Source organism: Ambystoma mexicanum, chromosome 2p, assembly GCF_040938575.1.
Source record: "Ambystoma mexicanum isolate Mex_15411 chromosome 2p, UKY_AmexF1_1, whole genome shotgun sequence".
In the NCBI taxonomy this organism is placed as follows: Eukaryota; Metazoa; Chordata; class Amphibia; order Caudata; family Ambystomatidae; genus Ambystoma; species Ambystoma mexicanum.
The window spans coordinates 1,469,254,708-1,469,280,400 of record NC_090923.1 but is presented as its reverse complement, the minus strand read 5'-3'; the positions used below and the strand labels follow the sequence as shown (position 1 = coordinate 1,469,280,400).

Below are 25,693 nucleotides of genomic sequence, written 5' to 3'. Positions count from 1 at the left end.
TATCTCTACTTTCTATCAATAATCTTTCTTCTAATACTTCCAGCGATGCCTTTTGTGGTATGTTGGTGTACAAAGGCACTACATACAGACATATCAAGAGCTCCTTAGATGAATCGAATGGTCTACCCCTACCTCATTTGTTATTTGAGTGCTATCCTTTACATACGAGGAAATCTTCCTTACCATCAGTTGAATATAATGATCTGCAAATTTCGATAATGGCTCCAAGACCGAATCACATCCCGACACAATCGGTCTCCCCGGTGGTCTAGTGAGGGATTTGTGTATCTTTGGGAAAACATAGAACTGGGGTATTCTGGGCTTCTCTACTTTAAGAAAATCAGCTTCTTTCTATGTGATCCAACCTCTCTCCTGGGCGATCTGCCAACCGTCCAAGTACGATTCATGTTCCACTGTTATGGCTGCAATTAGCCAGCGTTCAAGTCAGGGATGGATTTGGATTCCTTTCCTGTGCATACAAGCGTCACTGGAGCAAACATTTTGATAAATATCCTGATGGCAGTGGCCAGCCCAAATAAGATTGCCATGAACGGGAAGTGTCTGTCAAACACAACAAAGCACAGCCACTTCTGGTTAGCCTTGGCTATCGGTACATGGTAGCAAGCATCTTGAAGATCTACCGATGTCAAAAACAGGCCCGGTTCTAACATGGGAATCACCTTCTGCAGGAATTCCATTGTAAATCATGTGTACAAGTCTACATTGTCCATTTGTTCAAGTTCCTCAAGTTGAACACCAATCAGATACAACCCGATCCAGACAAAAGAGCTGTGAGAGTAAAAGCCCCGATACCTCACATGGCATGGGGCTAAGACTATAGCTCTATCTATAAATAGAATGTGAATGGGCCCCTGAAGAGTGGTTCTGCAAAGCAGATCATGAGCAGAGTTTGAAATATGGACTGCTGCAATGGTATCGTCATAAATTCACATTGATAATCTTGTCACAATGTCTGTGGTCCTGTAATCCTGAAAGGTCTGCTGGTGTCTCCCTATAGGCAGGTCTAGTTGATATTTAGGAGCAATTAGTGTTCAGCTGGGATGACTCATGGGTAGATTGAGATTTCTATTCTCTGAACCCTTGCCTCATTCCAGGAAAACCTCTAGTGGCTCAAAGACTTCTATTGGGAAGTAATCAAAAAGGTGCATTCTCTTGGGGGGCGCCTTGCAAAGATGACCAATAACTTTCGTCCTCATAGGACTTCTTGTCCATATCGTCGAACTCTGGTCCGAACAGCCTATATCCCAAAATCGGCATGTGAAACACCATACTCTTGAGCAGCGTCAGCCTTCCAGTCCCATATGCAGATTTGACAGCGTGTGGATGTAGTGGCACATCCAGCTACAGCCGAATCTGAAATCATGCCCATGGCGATGTTTGACATCTGTTATGTCAGCGGCTTACTCTGTAGAGCAGAACATCACTACAATCTTCCTCCTTCTCCATAGTTGCATACATATTCTGGAGATCTTTCAGCAAGGCTTAGGCAGCGTAAACCTGATAAACAGCAGCCAGCATTGCAAACATTTGAGCCAGCATAGCTCTTTTTTAGTTCTGCTTCTACCTTGCTGTCAGTTGGATCATATAGGGCACCATCTCCTCGCCTTTTACTGTTAATCAAGTTATCATCCAATCTACTTTTACAAGTTCTGGTAGGGCCAGCTCAGAGGCTTTGTCAATTTACCTTTTTAACATAAACCTAAGTACCTACTGTTTTTCCAGATCAGTCCTTTTCATTTTAATTGACTTTTTAATAGCTTGATCATTGGGATGTCAGATTTTGCCATTGCACTGTAGCTTCTCAGGAAGCCGCTCTTCTCTTGGAACCCCTGTATCCATTGGAAACCCAAGATTTTGCAGGTATGCAAAAGTAATGCTGCTATTGCCCCCTAGGAGATGTGCAACTGGATCGGCCTCCGAGTCCTCTGCTTTTGTGAGGGGTGGTTCTTTTTTACAGTGCAGCAGCAATGGCCACGTCCATTAAAGGATAGTTCCGGGACTTTTTTTTTATTGTCCCTACGGTTCGGCCATGTGTTTTTAAGCATAAATCGGTAGATCGTAGAAAACTTTCCTATGGACCTTACCCGACTTTTCGTCCATTAACGCACTCGAAATCAGCCGCCATTTTCTGATAATCCTATCATTTCCCCCCCATCGACCTGGCTCACCTGCTTTTGCGGCACTAAATCAAATCCCCCGCCCCTGAGCCTGACATCAGCAGACGCGTACCGCCCATTTCCCAACGCCAAAGCACGTTTCGTGTCAACAATCGCTGCGCCTCAGCTAATGAAGTGTCGCCATGGAAATGGCAGGACGCCTCTTTCCTCAATAAGTATAAACACACCGTTTCACAACACACAGCAGCAGATTTTCGATTCCATTACTCTCTCTGTGTTACTTTGAGTATTCTGTGACTCGTTTCTGTGCTCTGGTCAGCTACCTTCGCCGCTTCTAGGCCTTGTGAACACCTGTACCATCTCTGTAAATTATTTTACTTTCTTTACCACACAATGGCTACAATAATGCCGTATATGTACGAGCCCGAGTACACCGAGGAAGAACTACTGGAAAGGCAAGCACGCGAAAACGATGGGGATTCGGGCGGCAGTTGGAAGGACCAGTCAACGGATGAAGAGCCTGGACCATGTCGCATGGACGGCGTCTCCACCTGGTGCACGTGCAATCGGTGCGAGCTAATGCCAACTGAGGAGGAGAACTGCTGCTGCCGTGAAAATTCCGGGTGCTTGGCCTACATTTCGGAAGGCGAGCCAAGTCCGCAATGCATCACCGAGCTGCCAGAGTTCAGGGAAGCCTGCCTCTCACGGACCGTGTTGAGGATGATGATGGTGCTTATGCACGAACTTTGCAGCACTGTTCGTCCGCGTAATCCGAGTAACGAGTAAGTATACTCTGGTTGTGATGTCAGTGATGCCACTACTATTTCATGGTCGTCTCCCACATATAAAATTACATCTACATATCATTCGAATGCATGTAAATTGGTTCCATATTGTGCATTTTCTAGATCGAATTTTTTTCAAAGCAGAATGACATTTTTTACCTGAATCGACAGTGATAAGAAAGTTTTGTCATTTTAATACAGTTTGCATCTTTCATTTTCACAGGTGGTACAGGCTGGTGGCCTATCGTTGCTTCACTTGGTGGCTTCACGGGAGGCTCGGACACCGCGTTCGGAGAGTAATACCTGCCTGTGCGGTACTTGCCATTAGACAACATTTCCCCAGCGACAGTGGACAATACCGCGGATTTTCCCTGGATGTGCTGCAACCGGAACTTTACAATGTGTAATGTTTATTATTTATGTTCAATTGAAATTAAGATCTATAATAAAACCCAACATATATTTTAACAATGGTTGTTTTGATTTTTTAAATGAATCTAGTGTGTCTCCATTGAATAGTCTTCCTGTGCCTTGTCTTGTCACACCACATGTCTCCGGCCAGCATCCTCCCTCACGCTGGCCGCCCACCTTCAATCCACATAACCGTTGAACCCATATGCAGCAGACATACATATGTAATTGTGCGGGTTGGCATCAAGCCTCCCGGCCTTGCCTCCTCCCCCAAAAATACTTACCACACCACTTTGTTCAAGCGTTGGCAATAAAAGGCCGTTGGATTTTATTGATACAAAACGTGGTTATAGGTAAATAATCAATATAGTTGATCATAATAAATCATCCTTTTGGGCACCGGGTACAGAGATGACCCCCTCTGGCCCGTGCCGCCTTGCCACCACAGGACAGCCTGCTGCTGACTAACTGCCTAGGCATCCAGGGTCTCCAGGGTGAACTGCACCCATATATTCTCCTGGGAGGGTGAGGTATTTATAAACTCACCCCCCTGCCTTCCATGTACTAGATCCTGCAGCCTGCCTCTTACATGCAGTTAGATGGCCTCTCCTTGGTGAGGCCCTGCGGCAAACGAGTCTTGTCTGCACGACCACCGCCCCAATCCACCACCCCGCCCTATCAAAGGCAGTTCACACCGGGGTACTTGTGCTGGCAAGTGGAGCTGTCAGGGAGCGATAAAGGCCAAGAGGTGCCAAAGACCATGTACACTTCAAAGTGGTCTATAGAGCATGGGTTGTTGTTCCCATGTCTACCTCCAGACCCCGTGTCTCCTGCCAAGCATCCCCCCTCACGCTGGACGCCCCCCTGCAATCCACATAAGTGTGTCTCCATTCACGAGTCTTCCTGTGTCTTGTCTGCACGACCACCGCCCCAATCCACCCCCCGCCCTATCAAAGGCAGTTCGCACCGGGGTACTTGTGCTGGCAAGTGGAGCTGTCAGGGAGCGATAAAGGCCAAGAGGTGCCAAAGACCATGTACACTTCAAAGTGGTCTATAGAGCATGGGTTGTTGTTCCCATGTCTACCTCCAGACCCCGTGTCTCCTGCCAAGCATCCCCCCTCACGCTGGACGCCCCCCTGCAATCCACATAATGCCACGACATATACACGTCATTCATTCACAAACACACCCCTGTTTCGAATTCTTTATAACCCACTTCATATTTCTAATGAGAACTTCTTTGCGCTTTGCTAGTCAACCCGTGAAGGTGCTGGTTATCTGCTCTTCGTCTCTGTGAACTTCCGTGACCACTTCGAGGAAACTCGTCAGTTTGCAACCTGTGAACTGCTCCTTGTTCTACGACAAGAAACTACTCTGATCCCTGCATCTAACTGTTTGTTCGTCAAGGTAAGGCCATGTACCATAATCATTTTGCGTCCAATTTCTTTTCGTTCAAGACAGTACATGCATGGAACTAGTCACATGTTCTGAGTTTAGTCAAATTATTTTTCTATTTTTTTTAAAGTTATTCAAATACTTATCCACATGTGAATAACGTGTATAGTTCCAAGAACCAAAACGAACCTTGCATTGAACCTTTTATGTGTCATTTAATTTTTTAACACATTGGTATTCATAGAGAATTGTTGATCTTTACTTTTCAGAACTTTCCACAATGCCTGCCTGTTCCATTGGCGGTTGCCCTTCGAAGACCCATAATAAATCTGAAGGTACTATAATGCATGTTTTCCCTAAGACAATAGATCAGATAAGAGAATGGGTCCGATATTGCGGATATCCCCCGTCTGAGCTTGAAAGTAGAGTCCTAGAAGTCTTTGCGGACAAGAGGGGTGATCGATACCGCATCTGCAGCAGGCACTTTAGCTCAGACATGTACTCCACATCATTGCTAATAAAGAAGAACACACCGCGAGCGAGGCGAAAATTGCTCTCAACCGCTATTCCCACTCTATTCGTCCACATCCCTCCACTGGTGAGTCAAGTTTACGTATTTATCTCTCGGCCTTGCGGTAGTGTGTAGCATTAGCTAACAATAATTTCCCCATTTATGTATCCACTCAATATGAAGGCGGAAGATTCTCCATCCGTGCCGTTATTGCAGTCATCAGCCACTTCAAGCGCCTATCGGGTAATCTTACTTGGCTATTCTGCCACTGACTTGTTTTAGGCATGTAAATCAATAGTTTTAATTTATCGTGTAATTATTTTACCTAATGGTACACCCTTGTACTCGTCCTCTAATCTTTGTTTTCAGTTATAATTATTGTTATCCAAAATAATGCAAGTACTGTCTTTCAGGGAGATGCTGAGGAGTCCAACGTATTGACGACAACCGTTGATGTCACTCAGATGCTCGAGGTACGTTTCCGGACAGTTCCATCGATGGAGATCATCCATCAGATCTTGCATTCTTGTAGCGTGATTGTTACACACAATGTTTCTTTCGTTTTTAGCCATTGATATGTCCTTCTGTCGTCGCCCTCCTATGTGTCTTCTTTTTTCAATATTGTGTTCATTACTAATGAAAGTCCTATGTTTCAGGGAGTCGATGGAGCATTAGTCCAAGAAGAAGGGGGAGCATGCAGTTACGGGTCGGCGCAACAGCTTGCAGAAGTGTGCACCGCAGTTACATCGTCCCTTGATGTTCTTATGCATTTCGAGGTATGGATACTGACAGTTCGATCAAGCGAAATCATATGACGTGATTACATCCGCTATACTTCCTTCTTTATTAACGCAAGTATTATGTTTCAGGGAGATGACGGAGCTTCTTCTACAAGAACATCACCCCTAGTAGTTGATGCAGATCTCTGGGTGGTGACACTTCCAACGATCGAGCAAATGGAATCATATTTACATATCCATTATTTATTTTAGACAACTGATCATTTGTGCAGGTCTATTTAGATGAGCCGTTGACGCCTGCACAAAGTTTATGTTCTTTTTAACAAAATAGAAAACCATACTAATGCAATTACTGTGTTTCAGGGAGTTACTGAAGCATCATCTTCAATAATATCATCAATGGAAGTCTATGAGGAGCCCGAGGTATGGATCTTGACAGTTCCATCTAACTAGATCAACAATGCGTGAATAATTGTCGTTTGAATGTTCTACACAAAGCGTTCATTCGTGTTTTGCTATTAAGATGTACGTGGGTATTGGTCCCCAAGTACATTTTGTGTTTTCAATATTATTATACATACTAATGAAAGTTCTATGTTTCAGGGAGTCGATGGAGCGTCAGTGCGTGATGGATGTGCTTATCATGAAAATATAGTCGTTGCAGCGCAAGAGGAAGTGGAGACATGCACACACGAGTCGGAGCAACAGCGCCCTGATGTTGAAGTTCGAGGCAAGAAAGTTTCAAAGAAAAGAAAGCAAAAGAAGGTTAGTGTCCTGGTCACTATATTATGTTGTTTTTCACTGTTAATAGTTCAATACTGTAAGTTATGTTTAAACTGAACATCCCTTTTCCAATCTGTCCTCTAGTTGCGAGTGGGTGTACGAACTAGATCTACACAGACAGTGAAGCGAACGAGAGATGTTGCTTGTCAAACCTTTTGGCAGGGACTTGAGACTGGAGATGCATCGTGCCAATGGGAAGAATATGAAGTGATTGACAACAGAGCTATACCACCACCAGCCATTGATAGTGAATGTCCTCCTGGTAGTTCGGATGCAGTCGGAGATCAATTCACAGAATCCACACCCGCAAAAACTAAGACCGCGAGAAAGTTGAAGAAATTGTTTTATTCACCCATCGCCGGAGAAGGAACAGATGTTGCAATGGAAGAGAATGAAGTGGACGACAATGAAACACCATCAATATCACTGAACATAGCGGAAGACGATATCAGAGATTCTACCTTTCATGTGAGTGACATGTCCTCAACGTTACAGGCCGAACCAGATGGGATGCAGAGTGACAGTATAAGGAAAGAGGCCAAATTCATTGTATTCGATAGTTGTTTGATTGATGTTATTATTCGGATGAAATGTGGGCATTCGGTTGGTGGGGAAGTATGTGGGGAGCCATTGATTAATGTGACTCGTGCAATTCGAGGCACTAACCTTAAAATACATGCCACCTGTACAAAATATCATCCTTTCTCATGGTCTGCACAACCCATGCTGGGGCAACTGCCAGCAGGCAATCTACTTTGTGCAGCGGCTGCACTTTTTAGTGGTTCAAGTTTTAAAAAGTTAGAGTCTTTCTTTCAGTTTGTGGGAATCCATTTCATTGCGAAAACTCAGTTCTACAAATACCAAATCGATTATCTATTTCCAGCCATTAGCGAAGCTTGGAGAATGGAAAAAATGTCTATCGATAGTACATTCGCGGGCAAACGGTTCAGGCTAGCCGGTGATGGACAGTGCGACAGCCCAGGATTTTCAGCCAAGTACTGCACCTACCACTTTCAGGACATGGAAAGTAAGAAAATTGTGAGTTCGGTGGTCGTGCAGGTGTCACAAAGTACATCCTCAGTGGCCATGGAGAAAGTTGGCTTTGTAGCATCATTGCAAGAACTACAATCGCGGGGAATGGCGATCGACCTGATAGCCACGGACAGACACGTTTCAATTGCCAAGACAATGAGAGAAGAGTACAAAAATATAAATTACCAATTTGACGTTTGGCATCTCGCAAAAACAATCAATAAAAAAATGTCGGCTGCAGGTAAAAAAAAAGATATGCAAGGTATTTCACAGTGGTCCAAGTCAATCAGCAACCATCTTTGGTGGAGCTCAAAAACATGTGGAGGGTCGTTGGAAATTCTACTGGAAAAATGGCGGTCAGTAATGCTACACTGTAGCAACGTTCACCGCTGGACCACAAACCAACATTTCCACAATTGTGAACATGGCCATTTGTCCACAGAGGAGGCACGGAAGAAGAAGTGGTTGATTCCTTCATCACCCACTCACAAAGCCATTGAAAAGATTGTATTTGATAAAACTATAACAAGAGATTTGAGGGGACTCACGGAATTCTGCCACACAGGAGATTTGGAGGTGTTCCACAATATGTGCCTAAAGTACAGGCCAAAACGATTGCATTTTGGCATGGAGGGCATGATAAATCGGACTCTTCTAGCGGTCTTGGCACATAACCATAATGTTGGCCGTCAACAAAGTAGGTCGACCGGAATTTTAGGGACGCTTCGCTACAATAAGGCCTTCACTAAAAGAAGTAAACAATGGGTGATCAAACCAGTGTTTGAGGATATGCAATATGAGTTTATTGAGAGACTTATTGTTGATGTCCTAGATAGGCACATACATGGAGTTGTGAAAGAACCTGTGCAGGGGACAACTGCATTGCCACCCAACATTGCCTCTGTTCCATGTCCACCTAAAGCAGAGCTCATTGAGAAATACACATCACGGTTTAAATGATTGTAATTTGATTGTCTGTTCTCTCGAGTCTCCTCATGGTGCAGGCCCATTGAATATGTGTATCTATGTAATGTGTAAATAAAAGTGATTGCTCAGTGTACATGCAATGTGTCTCTCCACCCTTGCCCCTCCCTTCACCGTGCAGTAGTGCGAACCACCCGGGTGTCACCTGTGACTTTGCTCTGGAGTCTCCTCATGTCGCAGGCCCATTGAATATGTGTAGCTATGTATTGTGTAAATAAAAGTGATTGCTCAGTGTACATGCAATGTGTCTCTCCACCCTTGTTCATTTGCGCATTAAATTAAACCAAACAGTAATATAAATCATTTTTCAAAAAATATTGAATGTCTCCGTATTTATGGTTCGCTGGGGCTGCAAATGCACGCAGACAAAATGCAAAGATGGAGTGTAAATTTCAAGTCCTGTGAGATGGCCTTACAGTGAATGTAGCTAACTAGGAATGTGTGCTCGTTCAAAGTGAAGGTCAGCTGCTTTGATTTTTTGCTCGGGTGCCGGAATGGCCCACGACTCAGTATAAGGTTCTATTGTTATTTGACCTTGACAGGCCGGGACCATCCCGAAAGACTTCTTTTTGGGGGTGTGGGGCAATAACGTAAGAAACGATAATGAATACAATTTCAGAAACGAAAGCCATTTAATGTTCTTTCATTAGAAGAAATAACGTCGGCATAGAAGGAGTGGTATTTCGGGGCTGCCCTACGCACAGACACAATGGAAAATGCAAATATAATGTAAGTAACTCTTTAGATGAGTTAATACCGCAATTTAATTACTATACAGTAGCTTTAAAGACGGGTTAAGTTGTACTTGTTCGTTCTATGTGGCATATTGTTTTGTACCGCGCACTATCTTGAGGAGAACCATCTCCTTTTACAGAAGCACCTCAAAACCTTCCTCTTTGCTTCTGCTTTCTCTCTCCCTCTCCCCTGCTACAACTGGTCCACTGTCTGCGACCTCGGTCCTGGGCCCTTCCACTCTCCACCTGCACTGCCTCCCTGTCAACCCCTGCACTGGGGGACTGTCTCAGTATCCTACAGCCCCCCCTTGACGTATAATACCCAGTTGCACTGTCCTAGCTATGAAATAATTTCCCGACCTAATATATAAAATGAATAATTTTTATAAAGATCTGATGGTGAGACTAATTTCATTTTTTATGTTTTTAAAACAGGTACATCCTTCATTATTGTATGTGTCACGAGTACCAGACACCGGCGGATGGCTTTTTCAACCGCCAGTTGCTTCTCCGCGTGAACAACGTTACCACCCTGACCATTTTATGGGACGATCGCCAAGTACAAGTATGCCCTTACGCGGTACTAACGGCTAGATGCAACATACAGACCGTTGTGGTGGCCTAGTGCCTCGTTGTTGGAACAGCCATGCGATTATCAGTGCGACCGAAGAGCTTATTTTATCGTAAACCAACACCCTGTGTACTGCACACGAACATCGCTTGCCTCAAGACGAACTATTTTGGATCGAGAGCAAAAAAAAATGCAAATCGCTGAATATTCTCTAAACATTTGATGTCCAATAAATGTACTTTGCCAAATGTACAATCTTGCCGTTTGCTTTTAAACCACAGTTTCATATTCCGAATTGTGGCGCTGTATTGTGAGATGATCGAAGACCCTGTGTACAGCAAAGGAACATCGCTTGCCTCAAGACGAACTATTTTGGATCGAGAGCAAAGAAAAATGCAAATCGCTGAATATTCTCTAAACATTTGATGTCAAATAAATGTACTTTACCAAATTTACAATCTTGCGGTTTGATTTAAAAGTACAGTTTCATATTCCGAATTGTGGCGCGCTGTGTTGTGAGCTGATCTGTGTTGGTTTCCGGGTTCTGTGTGGAGTCGCGTAGAAAACGCCTGGGCGCGTTTGCCTACGCAGCACAGTCACGTCACGGATAGAGGCGGGGAATAGGAATGTTTTGATAAAGTCTGTTTCAGGGGCGGGGGATTTGATTTAGTGCCGCAAAAGCAGGTGAGCCAGGTCGATGGGGGGAAATGATAGGATTATCAGAAAATGGCGGCTGATTTCGAGTGCGTTAATGGACGAAAAGTCGGGTAAGGTCCATAGGAAAATTTTCTACGATCTACCGATTTATGCTTAAAAACACATGGCCGAACCGTAGGGACAATAAAAAAAAAGTCCCGGAACTATCCTTTAAGCTCTGCAAGTCTACTTTAGTCTTTGATAAAGCCGGAGAAGGCTCTCTAAGCCCCTTCTGCCCTCGTTTCCTTGAGGGTCTGCTATCATCAGCCGAATGGGCATCTGTCACTTGCAGGTGACAGCGAGCTTGTGTCAGATCTCCCTCTTTTGGCTGAACAGGAAGTGGGACCTCCACCAAGGCGACTTGCAGTGGTGAGATTTACAATAATGGTTTCCTATTCTGACAGCATCGAATCAAAATCAAGTCTGGGCATCTCAGTCCGCTTACACAATCATCACTTACCAGAAGTGCTCTTTTTGTGGCTATGCCCATCTGATTCCTGCATACTCCTTTCCCATTATCAGGAGCGCTAGAATGCTCAGTACCATTTTCCCTCTGGCCCCTTCTGTATGTCCTCTGCGGGGGACCAGGCCATCATCACCCTTCATGTCACTCTCAACCCCTCCCGTGGGGCGAGTGATGTGGAGGTTTGAGTGGCGGGGTCTGCCAGTACCTTCAGTGCAGGCTTTATGGGTCCCATAAGGGGAGGGGATAGGATACCCCAGCAGCACAAGCAATACGAAGATCTGAAAAAGGGTTCTGCAGGGAGGTAAGAGAACCTCATTGAGAGGAGTGTGACGAGCAAGGCCAGTTCCTTATAATATATATAATATATGTAACAATACAACAACACATCAGAGCGATCAAAAATCATGATTATGCATACCCGATAGCAAAACACTTCTGGGAGAGACATGAAGGGAAGTTATGTGACTTTTCATTTATTGGGTTACAAGTCAACATTGGACCAAGGGGAGGAGATAGAGAAAAGTTGTTGAGACAACGGGAGACCAGATGTATTATCGATTTTGAGAGCAAATACCCGTTAGGACATAACATCAACGAGGAACTTTATACATTTCTGGGTGAATGAGATATGAAGTAAACCCAATGCCTGTACCAATTATGTGGAATGTCAGGACATTTTTTGTTCGTTAACCATCTGTATGTCTTTTCCCCTTCGATTGCTCACATTTGGTGAGTGTTTTATCACTCCCATCGATGGATATTGAATGGGATATTGTTTTTAAGTAAGCATCAGACACCCTGCTTAAACCTAGACACCGATCTGGGATCCCTTTCAGTTTTCCCCCCCTCCAAGATGGTACAGTAGTTTAATTTTACAGTAAAATTGGAATTATGTTTTTTTTTAAGTAATTTTGTATGTGGCCCTGTGGAGGTAGAATGCACTGTGCACTTTATGGTTATTACATAGGAAGATCAGATAACTGCCCAACGGACACACAGTAGGGATTTGCACCATGCAACTGATGAGAGAAGGTGAATTAACCAGGGTTGTTGCTGACACTTTGATAACAAGCACCATGCACTTTATGGTATCCTGATACATCTAATTGACTCATTTTGCTGTCATGAGACTCCGCAGTAGCCCTGTTGTATTAGAAGCCGGGGGATGCACTGTGCACTTTATAGTTACCACATAGGAAGACCATATCACTGCCCTGTATGTACACGGCAGAGATTTGCATCATGCACTATGAGGCAGGGAGTATCAGCAAGGACCAATGCTGGTACCGAGAAAGTATGCACTTTTGTACTTTTTGGTGTTCTAAACATAGTCAAATGATAGGAACAAGCAACTGGTTCGGTGTTCACATGTGTCCATAAGCATCTTCCAGCATTCAAATGCCATTGAGGCGCGATATCCTCCTTTTACGTACCTACCACTTTGCAGTGAGAATACAGGGCTCACGCATTCATCCGAATGGAAGAACCATTGAGGTTTGTTCCATTACCCAGAGTAAAAACCACATTAGACAACTAAACCACTCCATAATGGCGGGCAGCTTGGAGAGGGAAAGCAAGTGTATTGTGCAAATGGTCCCAGTCCTATTTCTATCTTGATTACCATTCAGAGGAAGTGATTGCAGAAAAGGTTTAAATGGTGTGTCTGTTTGTAAGATGAAATCATGTGACCAAGCTACAAGCAGTAGCGAAACGCGTCATCGTCATTGAATTTTCTTTTTGGCTGGGCGAGGGCTGGAGGTTTCCACACAGATTTTTTAAACATTTGTTAAAATAAAGAAGTACTTTTAATTCTACTTTTGGCTGTGGCAAGTTTTGTGAAAACCAAAGTGGGGACTTTAAAAGTGGCATGCCACTCCGGGAGTGCGGCTCAAGACTGCGCCGTGAAGGCGGTGCGGAAGATTGTGCATATATATATGTATATATATATATGTATATATATATATATATATATATATATATATTCGACAAAGGGGGTATAATGATGCCATCACCATTGTCTTTTGATTGCTTTGTAGTAATCTGCATGGTATGACCAGGAAACTGCCTTGTAGGCTTTTTTTGGAGCAGGCATTGAAGAACATTTTGTCAAATAGAATAGGGGGACATTTCCCTTCAATAATCAGGTTTTAAATCACCCTTGGGTGTGCTAATTCTCTTAGAAAGACAAAATTATCCCCGACGATGAATCTTTGGTCCGGAATATATCAGCTATTGTCTCTGCGACCACAGTCATGAGAATACTACAAATGCACCAATAAAGGATGCTCATAATGACTTTTGCATTGACAGAGATGATAATGTTTATCTTGCAGTAGTTTTTACTATAGAAAGGTGCCCCCAGTTCTAATATGTAATCATTCAAATGTTGTTTTGCTGCTATTTTCCCTATCAGGTTACTGGAGGACGCTTATAAATTGTAATTACCATTGATAAAGATTTTGAGAGTTGTGGTGCGCGCCCGTTCCCCCACACACCAGCACCATTGCAACCTGCTGAGTGGTAATGGTGGTGGAGTAGTAATTTACTACTGGAAGTATTTCTTCCAGAATTAGATACACAATGTTCACTTTAAATCATACATTTAGAAGAAATGTATATTAGAAAAATAACTACGTATTATTTGAGCAAATTTAAAAACCGTTAAATAAAAACATCTCTACAGAATCGTGTGAGGACTTATTTGTACACTGGAGGCCAAGAAACAAAAATAATAGAGTATTGTTACCCAGAGAATGGAAGACCTGTTGGATTTCTTTCATCAAATTATTGTAGAGTTCCTGCTGCCAGTGCTGTAAAAGTTTCCACTCCTCTTCAGAGAAACAGGCAACAACATCATGGAAAGTAAGTGGTGCCTGGAAAAGTAAGGTTTAGAGATACACAGTTTTATTATCGACCCATGAATTTCTGCTACCTTAATTCCCCTTCAATCCCCACAGCCAAAACATTAATATGTACTCAATTTCTCCACACCAATATATCAATACAAAAGTATCCATATCATGTCCAACCATACCATCTAGCATTTGCCCCCAGCTAACAAACTAGGAAAGGCAATCCAGGCGTAGAAATACACAGTTTTAATCTCAGCCCACCAATTTCCCCTGTTTTAATTCCCCTCCTGTTACCACTACAAAAAATAAATAGGTACTTAATTTCCACATGCTAAAATATCAATAAAACAGTATCTATGCCATGGCCAACCCTACCACAAAACACCTGCACCAACGTAATAAACTAGCATTAGAATCACAACGGTAAATTAATCCAGGCAAATAATAACTAATACCTAGGAGGTTCTTGATGGTGGTCCATTAAATAGAAATTAAATAAATGTGGAAAATAAATGCTCTTTGATGTTCAAAGCATTTTGCAAAATTAACTTATACAAACTACAAGATTTAACACCAATAAATGATAATGCCTACGCTTAAAAGTTTTACAGTAGGTATAGCTAACTATTTTGTTGAACGTACAACTCATGACAGTTATACATATGTTTGCATGTTTCCTTAATTCAGGATTGATATTAAAATGCACTACTAATGAAGCCTGTATCTGTGAACCAAAGGTTTTGTCGGGAGCAGCCTCACGAGATCACGGCATCCATGAGAGGCACGGCATGCGTAGGACAGTGGACTGAGAGCGAACACCTGTACATCGGCTTGCAGCCTGCCTACATGATAGCAGGCAGGACTTCAAAGACCCATACATATATATGCTCCGGTTGCAGCAGTGAAGTAACTGCTGGGTAAGATCCAGGGACCATACCTTCATCCTAAATGTTATGTTTTCAGTTGATGTCATCCATAAATAAATCCCTTCATCCACAATTCGAGTCCAGTCATCTGTACACCACTACATAATTGGCGACGAGGACCTGAGAAGGAACCTGATGCAGGAATCATGCATGGGGCTACACCACCTCCAGCGTTTCTCCAGTCCCCATATAGGCCCGGGATACCATGGTAGCAGTGGGAACCAGTGTTTACAACATATCTGGAAGCTATGTAGGAAATGGATTATTCAGCAGGAAGAAAGAAGGCCATGTTACTCAATGCAATGGGCGCAGAAGGTCAAAGGATATTTGCAGGCCTCAAACCAGAGCCTTAGATCATGACGAGGACGATGTGTTCAAGGGGGCTATTTGTTGCATCGTGAGACGGTTCTCGAACAAAGAGAATGTGGTGCTACACAGACTGAAGTTTTACACCAAAAAGCAAGACAACGGAGAACCAGTGGACAACTTCATCACCAGCATGAGAGAGTTAGCAGCACAGTGTGGGTTTGGTGACAGTGTAGAGAATGTCATATGTGACATGTTGGTTGTGCACACCAACTGCAGGAAAGTACAAGTCAAATGTATCCTAGAAACGGAGTTGAACTTGGACAAAGCTGTTCAGATTGCTCATGCAGAAGAGGAAACCTCATGCAGGTGGAGAGAAATGGTGGGACCAGCGCCATCCACCAAAGTGTCCGCTGTACAGTGGAGAGAGCAGCGTGATAGACTTAAGAGGGATGCTGCTGACAACAAAAGGATGAGAAGAAGAGAAGCCCCAAAATGTTACAGGATTACCAAATAAAAACACCAGGCCAACGACGAACACTGGCCTACGAGTAGCAAGGAGTGTTTGAACTTCAGGAGGTTCTGCCATATCGCAATAGCTTGCAGATGGAAATTAAAGAAAGTCACTATGATTGTAGGTGTAAGATGTGCAAGCGGAGATGAAGAGGACGATGACAGACCGACGGTCATCATGGTAAACTGTTCCCGAGCAAGAAGAGAAAAACCCCATTGTGTAATAAGGGTAGATGGAAATGAGACCTAGGTAATGGTCGACTCGGGCTCTGACTTGACAATCTTGCACATCCAGAAGTACAAGTGTATGGTGGGATACCAGACTGTGGAAGTCAGAAGAACTAGATACAAACCAACCATTTTTGGGAGAGCGTCAGTGGATCTTCTGGGATACATCATTGCCAACATAGAGTCCCAAGGCAGACGGACCACGTTCAAAGTATACTTCTCTGAAGAAGGTCCAGCGGTGTTGGGGTGGGATGATCAACCCAAACTGAACCTAAGACTGGACCCCAGCACCGAAGATCAAGTACTATTGGTCCATACAGGTGAAGCGTCAGGTTTGAAAGACACATTTTCCGCCTTGTTTTCTGAAGAACCTGGAAGGATCAAAAACGATGTCCACAAGATTCGGCTGAAGCACAAGGTGAGGCCGGTGCCGGCCAATGTAAGGAGCGTGTTACAGGATCAACTAGACAAGATGGTCAGGGAAGGCACAATCGTGACCGTGGAGTCATCCTTATCAAAAAGCAGCATACAAAAGACATAAGGGTGTGCACTGATCTACGCAGCTTAAATATGGAAATGATAACAGATAACTACCTCCTTCACAGCATTAATGAACTGATACTTATGATGAAGCAAGCTAAGTACTTTTTGAAACAAGACATGCGTGATGCTTATCACCAGATAAGTCTGCAAAAAGATTCCTGACCCCTCACTTTCATTACAACCTTTGGCTCATAGCAGTAAACTCGAATGCCGTTTGGTCTGTCGTCAGCTGCTTCAGGGTTCCAAAGAATGATGGACTCCTTGTTACGCAATATAGGAAATGTGTCAAACTTTCAGGACGATATCCTCATCTACGCAAATGACGGTGAAACACACGACAAAGTGCTACAGACAGTGTTGGAGAAGCTTCAAGAAGCGGGGGTAAGGCTGCAATAGGAAAAATTTGTGTTGGGAGCTCATGAAGTAGAACAGAATACTTAGGGTACACAAACTCAAAGGATGGTGTAAGTAAAGACTTCTTGCAGGCCATAGTCAAGGGTCCCAGCCAAGGATCAAAAGAAGTGTTGTGTTCCTTCCTGGGACTTGCAGAGTACTACGCAAAGTTTGCACCCAGCTCTCAGAGTCAACAGCCCCGTTAAGAGAATTACTGAGGAAAGGAGCAGAGTACAAATCGGGTTGAGAACAAATCAACGCCTTTGAAGTAGTAAAAACAAGGATAATCAGCGCGCCAGTTCTTATGCCATTCAATCCCAAGTGCGAAACATACATCACCACAGATGCAAGTGCATACGGACTGGGGGCCACACTCTCTCAGAAGAAAGGAGGAGCAGAACACATAGTCAGGTTTGCATTCAAAGCCCTTTCTGATGCCGAAAAGAACTACTCCAATGTCAAAAGAGAAATGCTTGCATGCGCCTGGGCCGTGGAGTACTTATGTACATATGTTTGGGGCACGAAGTTCCGTTTGGTCACCAATCACAAACCCCTAGTGCACCTGCTAAACCCAGGGGGGCACAAAGACTTTGATGCCGAGACTGGCACGGACAGCAGCCAAACTGCAAGAATATGCCTATGAAATATTGCACATAGCAGGATGGAGGAACGCTCAAGCTGATTGTATGTCTAGGTTACTGGAAAGGGGAACTCCCACCACCACGTTTCTCCAAGACGAATACTTGGTAGCATCCGTCCTTGATCTAAGAAGCCTAGAGTTCCTGGAAATGACAGACACACTGGAAAGAGGAGATGGACAAAGATGAGTCGTTGCAAGAAGTAGCCAATTGGGCTCCAAACGGGTGGCCCAATGAAAGAGCCATACCAGAGGGACAGCGGCCTTACTGGAAGATAAATGAAGGCATTTTCGTAACCGATGGGTTTGTGATGAGAGGGGATCAGGTGATACTGCCAGTGGGAATGAGGAAGGTGATCTTGTGCAGGACACACGCAGGCCATCTGGGTGGCAACATGACCAGACGAAGAGTGCGAGAAGCATACTGGTGGCCGTGCATGGACCAGGATGTGAGTCATGATAGGAAATGCCACAAGAGTATGAACAGCGACAAGAGGCTCAAAGTACGGCATGCACCCATGATCCCCACTGAAATCCCATCAGGAGTATGGGACAAGTTGGGCCTTGACTTTATAGTTTCACTGGACACCATGTCACCCGACCACAAGTATGGGGTGGTCAGTGTTGATTACCTGGGGCAGAATTTGTACCCAACATCACCACAGCCACAGTAATAGAAGTGTTGAACGCTGTTTTTCAGAGTGAAGGCCTACCCAGAGAATTGGTCACGGACAATGGTGTCCAGCTTGTCTCAAGAGACATGGAGGAGTTCCTACAAAGAAAGAACATCGGGCAAATAAGAGATAGCTTCTATCACCCACAAGCCAATGGGCTAGTAGAAATGACTAATAGGTTCATTAAGGGAGCTCTAAAACTAGCTAGTGTAGCTGGGATGGATCCCTATAAAACAGTAAAGAAGGCCATAGCCTCGCACCGCCTAACTCACAACGCGATCACCAGTTTGTTGGCCTTTCAAATGCTGGCAAGGTGCAGGGGGCTGCTTCCACCTTAGTACCTCCATGGTTATCCAAAGTAAGGCCGGATGACACCATAGATATGGAGGAAGTCGTTTGGAGGATCCAAAAAAACAAAGAGCAAATGATGAAGTGACATCCGCAGAGCAGTTAGGCGAACAAAGGTAAAGCAAGGAGACATTGTGAAAATAAAATTACCTCACTAGGATAAAGTAACGGGATCCAAATACAGTCAGCCAGTGGAAATTGAGAAAAAGGGAACCAACCACATATACACCAGAGATGGGAAAAGGTGGAACTTGGAGCGAGTTACAGTGTTCAAAAGACGTCCCATGGAGAGAAGAGAATCATCAGAAGAGGAGACAACGACAGGATATCAAAAACCATGTGAAGAACCAGAAACAAGAGAAACAGAGAACAGGTTAGAGGAGAGTCAAGAAGGAAGCAGCAAGGGAAGTGTTAAAAGAGGAGAAAATGACCACCAAGAGTAGAGAACCATATTGCTGCAGATACGAGAGGGAGCAAGAGATCCCGAGACCACATATGTGGCCACATCCACATGAGTGTCACTCAGTGGAAATCATCCCCAGTGAGAGAAGCGTAGACCGATCAGGTAAAAAGACTTCGAGATGGAGTAGGACCATGCTGCCTGACAAAACGAGGTATGCCGGGAGCAGCCTCGCGAGATCGCGGCACCCACCGGATCACGGGAGTGGGCATGCGTGAGAGGCGCACGTGCGAAAAGGACAGTGGACTGAGAGCGAACCGGGAGAGAAGCAGGGCTCCCCGGCGCTCCTCCTGCACATGGGCTCGCAGCCTGCCTACATGGTAGCAGGTGGGACTTCAGTGACCCATATATATATATATATATATATATATATATATATATATATATATATATATATATATATGCTCTGGTTGCAGCAGTGAAGCAACTGCTGCGTAAGATCCAAAGAACATACCTTAATCCTAAATGTTATGTTTCCAGTTGATGTCATCCATAAATAAAGTCCTTCATCCACAATCCGAGTCCAGTTATCTGTACACCACTACAGGATTTCTACTTACTTGTTTTAAGTAACAAGGGGGCTTCATGTCGACTAATCAAAGAATTGACACAAAACGACTGCTTGTTAAGTCCATGTAGAAAATTAAGTTAGGGAATCTTAAAGCATGAAATACCAACGTTGAGGGCATTGAAAAAATAAATAGAACTATTTTAGAACACAGATCAATTTATATCCGACCGCAAATAAGCTTCTAGGGAATCCTCATGCAATGTAGTATACTATGTTTATTTACCTTAGAAACACACTGATCTTTCTATCAAGACAAGAAAGATAAAGTATTTGCATACACTGCGTACTGCTTTTCACGTGACGAGTAACATTGGACTCGTTGACAGAGCTACTGAAACCCACTTTAACGTGTTTTATATAATGTGGCATCCCAGTATCCGTTATTGTTGTATGTTTAACCTTGCCACAGCAAATAAACAAGAGTACATGAGCCGTTCTAAACAGCCTTAAATGAATCAACCCTAAATAGAAATGCTTGTAAAACCACCATGCCGTTGTATAAGTATAAATATCGGCGCAACGTCTAAATAAAAATGTAACATGTGCACCATGGTGTGGTCCAATCCTGCCCAAAAGGGTCATCCCTGTGCAAACGGCAAAGTCCATCGTAGTGCGCTACTCACCCCATCTAAATCTTTATGGGACATTTCTTTTCTGGTTTTCATTCTGGCAAAGACCTCCTACCCAATATACAGAAATCAGTCCAGACGGAAACAGCTCCTCTTTATTAATACTGTTAATAACAGCGATGTCGGCTCTTTTCTATTGTGAAGTACAAGTGATGGCTCTTCAAAATGAACGCGCATGCGCAAAATCAGATACTATTCTCTAAAGCATGCTCATTCCTTGTTAAACTAGACGCTTCCGGTGTTGTATTATACAGGAGGCAGCAGGAGGAGGCAGTGTTTGGCAATATTCGAGACCACGCCCCGTTGGATACCACTCCCACCCACAGTGGATGGGGAAGCGCCTGCGTGGGTCTGCCCACGTATTCGGTAATTTAGAAGAAGAAGAAGGCTACAGCCATACAAACAGCGTAAAAATGAACATATGAAAATACAGCGTGATAGCCCACCCTCCAACAGCTCGGTTCCTAGGATTGGCAGTGATGATCTTTATAGCTCCCCCAGCCCATTCCTGTGATCAATGGGGGATGCAGAATATCATACAACACGAGGAGCCAATGTCATTGAGCTGACCAGGCTGAAGCCCCGCACAAATGTTAGCTGAGGGCAGAGCTTTAAATGGGATTGGAAATCGAGGGGGAGGGGGGTCCTAGTTAGTGGGTGTGGTCTAAGGACTCGCCCTCAACTAGAACCCCCCCCCCTCTATTAAGGGGGCGGCTTGTAAAAGTTGGAGCTGGGGCACACTGGCATTATTATCTTTAATGCACCCAGCCCCTCCTTTTAAACAAAAGAAGGGACTGGGCGCACCAAAGGGTGTGACACCAGCATGCCCAGCCCCAGCTCACAAGCAGCAGGCAGTCCTTTCATTGAAGGAGCCCACTTTAACCACCATGGGCTACTTGAATGAAAGGTCTGTACTTGAAACAGGAGGAGGGCTGGAGGGCATCATGCTGGTGATGACTAGTTAGTTACTTGAAACAAAAGGAGAGCTGGGCAGTCCAGCCCGCCTCCTGTTTCGAGTACATATATCAGGCAGCCCACACTGCACGGTTACACGAGCTGCCTGCAGCTGTCAGTACTTGGGTTAGAAAAAAGAAAAGGTGATGCCTTTTCTTTTTTCTCAACTGAAGTGCTGACACATGCAGGCAGCTCCTGTAACCGTGCAGCCTCTTACAGTGGCTGCCTGAGATGTCGGCTGGCTGGGGCTAGTCGGGGGTGGGCCCCAGCTCGGGAGCCCTTTCTGGAGACTGCCGGGGCCTGGCACCAGCAGGCCCCGCCCGCTTAAAGCCCTGGCTGAGGGGTGGGGCTTCCATGCCTTTTAACAGTTCAAAAAATCAGGAACATGCTTCTGGGCACATTTTGTTTCTTCTGAGGCAAATCTACTATCTGGTCGGCTCATCAAGCACTATGATATAAACAAAGCCACCTTCTTCATAGAACAAGAACCACCAGAAGGTATGTTTACATGTAAGTTTATTCTCAAGTTATAAAGTAGAGAAAGCACTGGGACATCCATCCAGCCCAGCACATTAGGTCCAACTGACACCCGTAGAACCCAGCACTACAAACCTCCACCAACACTCCACATTCTATGTCAGTGACATCACTACTCATCATAATCACACATAGCACATAATCAGGCCCCATCAAAGATTATGACACATGTCCCTCCTTACCACTGACACAACCCTAAAACCAATAATCAGGACCCAGTACAGATACAATATTGCCAGAAAGGTTATGACACACCACCCACCTTACACCAGCCAACAACAGCATAAACTAGCAAACAACACTTTGATTGCAACACTGCTCACCAACCACAAAGATAGAACACCCCAATCGTCACAAAGAAATACACAGCTCACACAAGCTCAGAATAACTATCACTGAGACAAACTGCTGCGCCACCAAAATCTAGCCAAGATCTTAAATGGAAAACACAAGAAAACTAAACCCAAACCACAGGCCCTCCCCGAAGCCTGAACACCTACACAGCTATAAAACCCGCTGAGGAACAACAACAATGGAAGGAACCAAACAACATATCCTTCCCCGGTGAAGACCCTGCACACCACAACCAAAACTAACCCACTCAACTTCTAAGCTCCACACAAACATTTGGCCACCATGTCTATGTCCAACTCAAAAACTCCAAACCAAAAAACCCACAAACTCAGAACCAAAACTCTGATCCTACCGCCAGAGATTAACATCAACACACTATCCCCATAAGCATAATCGCACCATAGACAGCACCTCACTGCCCCTTAACCACACCTTAGACAGCAACTCACTGCCACTTAACCACACCTTAGACAGCACCTTACTGCCCCTTAACCACACCATAGACAGCACCACACTGCCCCTTAACAGCACCATAGACAGCACCTCACTGCCCCTTATCCACAGCATATACAGCACCTCACTGCCCCTTAACCACGCCCAAAACAGCACCTCATTGCCCCTTAACCACAACATAGACAGCACCTCACTGCTCCTTAACCACACCTTAGACAGCAACTCACTGCCACTTAACCACACCTTAGACAGCACCTCACTGCCCCTTAACCACACCATAGACAGCACCACACTGCCCCTTAACAGCACCATAGACAGCACCTCACTGCCCCTTATCCACAGCATAGACAGCACCTCACTGCCCCTTAACCACGCCCAAAACAGCACCTCATTGCCCCTTAACCACAACATAGACAGCACCTCATTGCCCCTTAACCGCACCCTAGAGAGCACCTCACTACCCCTTAACCACAACATAGACAGCACCTCACTTCCCCTTAACCACAGCATAGACACCACCTCACTGCCCCTTAACCGCACCATAGATAGCACCTCACTGCCCCTTAACCGCACCCTGGACAGCACCTCACTGCCTACAAATTAACTAGGAAACACTTAAATAACCATAACAACAATACCCCAGTGTCAACCGACTAATATCACAAAACTGTAAACCTAAAATAGGCATCACTACCCCCCAACTCCTCCAGAGCCCGCCCGGCCGCCTCAGAGATTACCAGGGGAAACCTCCCCTACAAACAAACACAAACACCACATAACAACATATAAAATCCCAAAATAACCAATAACCTTATAAAGTCCATGGCAAAGTCCCCTGCGCCAACCCTGCACCCACGTGTCCACAAAAATACACAAGAGATAATAACATGGCACCAAAATCCAAGCACCAGTCCCGCTCCCCCAAGACATGCAGCCATGCAGCCAGTCCTGCATTTAAGAAATCATAGTCACAAAATGACCAGCACACTAGAGAACACCCAGGGCATACACTAGACATCAGGCCACGACACAGAGACAACAGCCTTAAACAAAATTCAATGATTCAGGCCCAAAACCAATAACATTAACCCAGGGCCCAACCCAAAAGCAACTACCCCCCCGAGGCCACAACGTAAACAAAACACCAAAATTACAGGCCTCAACACACCTACCCGACTTAGTCCTCCGCCACGGTGCACATCTTGATCCTCCAGCATATGCTCCAAAAATCCTTCTCGGTGCACACCTTCATCCTCCTGAAAAGACCCCATAGATTGGGATCCAACTCCCTCAAGCTCTGCGCAAACATATGGCATTTGTTCCCGCATCCGCCGTCCTCAGCACCAGCCGCACATTTGTTCTTAATTAAACCAATTCCTCCAAGCCCCACCGACCGAGCAAAGTTCAAAAAGCACTCCTCAGTTCTTATGGTTTCCTGCAACTGCTCCACCCTGGCTCGGAAAACTAACGGGACCACGCCGACATCACTGCCAATGCTGCGTTCCAATTGAACGCCACTGCTACTTCCAATGCTGCGTTCCAACTGATGATGCTGGAACGCCAGGCCTCCGCCAACCGACGCCGGCCCACCTCCAGCCGACTTCATCACAATGAACAAAGGCACCGAAGAAGCAACATCTCCTACCAGCATACCTTCTTTGGCGTCTCCCACGTCACCATTCCGCTTCTATTGCACCGCCCTACACATATCCTCACAGAAATGGCCCACTCCATGCTGGAGCCCCTCCCAGCCCTGTGCGCCAATCCTGCACAGGACCCAACTTGCACCAGGACCGCAGCCGGCAGCTTTGGCACAGAACCCGACCCGCACCAGAACCGCAGCCGGCACCTCACTAGCCATCTCCACCACTGAACAGCTCCTCCTCCGAACTCCACAATGCCCTCCTTGTTAGGCCCCTCCGCTCCTTCTGCAACCGCCCGGCTTGCAGGATAATCACAGTCACAGCTCTGGCTACCAGGACTGAACTCTAAGAATCCTCGACCTGGACATTAACTGGACTGGACTCTCAGGATCCCCGACCTGGACACTGACCTGGACCTCCACTACACCGCCCGGCCTGCAGCTTCTTACTACTGGTTGGATGTCTCCCTGGAAGGCAGCACTTCTCATTTACTGCCCCTTCCAAGGCAGCAAAGAAAACATCCTTGTCGCCAATGATATAAACAAAGCCACCTTCTTCATAGAACAAGAACCACCAGAAGGTATGTTTACATGTGAGTTTATTCTCCAGTTATAGAGTAGAGAAAGCACTGGGACATCCATCCAGCCCAGCACATTAGGTCCAACTGACACCTGTAGAACCCAGCGCTACAAACCTCCACCAACACTCCAACACTCCACATTCTATGTCAGTGACATCACTACTCATCATAACGACACATAGCCCATAATCAGGCCCCAGCACAGATTATGACATACTACCCATTTCCCACAGTCACAGCCCCCTTGGGACACACAGGATGCGTAATGAACTCGACAACACATTTCTTTTGTCATCAGCAGCATAGCCTTTCTTATGCATGATGGTGAATTTCAAACTGAAAGACCACCAGTCACCTTGCAAATCTGTGATAGTTAAAGTGAGCAACACAATAAAGCACCCTTTGAAAATGTGTTGCTAAAAAGTAAAGTTTGCTTTGATGTCCTAAATTGAATGTTCTTAAAACCATACATAACTAACAACTCGCTGGACGTTTGTGACAAATCTCCAAACCTAAGTGAGTTTATGACACAACTTATTTTATTGTGTCTAAAAATAAAGTTGGTAAATAGATATTTTGCCTTTTGCATCTTATAGTTTTCCATTCAGGATGTGGAAAATAAAGGTAGACTGATATGATTTTGGCCCAACATGCTGCTATAAGGATTTACATGTTGTCATGATGCTTTACTATGTAATTTGTAGATTTTGCAAGTAAACTCTCTAGGACAGTATTATTGTAGGTCTTGATACTCACATCTTAAATATTTGTTCCAAGTAAAGCGTGGAAGAAGGTGGCCATGCCCAAACTGGAGAGTGGGTTAACATCCCTGCTTCGCTGTTTAGC

The 25,693-nt window shown here is 44.8% G+C and overlaps 1 protein-coding gene across 6 annotated transcripts in view; it reads right to left on the bottom strand.

Annotated features, from left to right (window-relative positions):
* The window catches only part of LOC138567633 (zinc finger protein 10-like), a 688,866-nt gene extending 668,380 nt beyond the window's left edge, over positions 1–20,486 (bottom strand). For all 6 annotated transcript variants that reach the window (XM_069646068.1, XM_069646062.1, XM_069646064.1 and 3 more), the window contains exons 1-2: positions 20,321–20,486; positions 13,993–14,119 (exon numbers count right to left, since the gene is read on the bottom strand). In XM_069646068.1, coding sequence (XP_069502169.1) covers positions 13,993–14,119; positions 20,321–20,362 — 169 coding nt within the window. In that variant the 5' untranslated portion in view covers positions 20,363–20,486. The remainder of the gene's footprint in view (positions 1–13,992; positions 14,120–20,320) is intronic.
* Between the last annotated feature and the right edge of the window lie 5,207 nt (positions 20,487–25,693).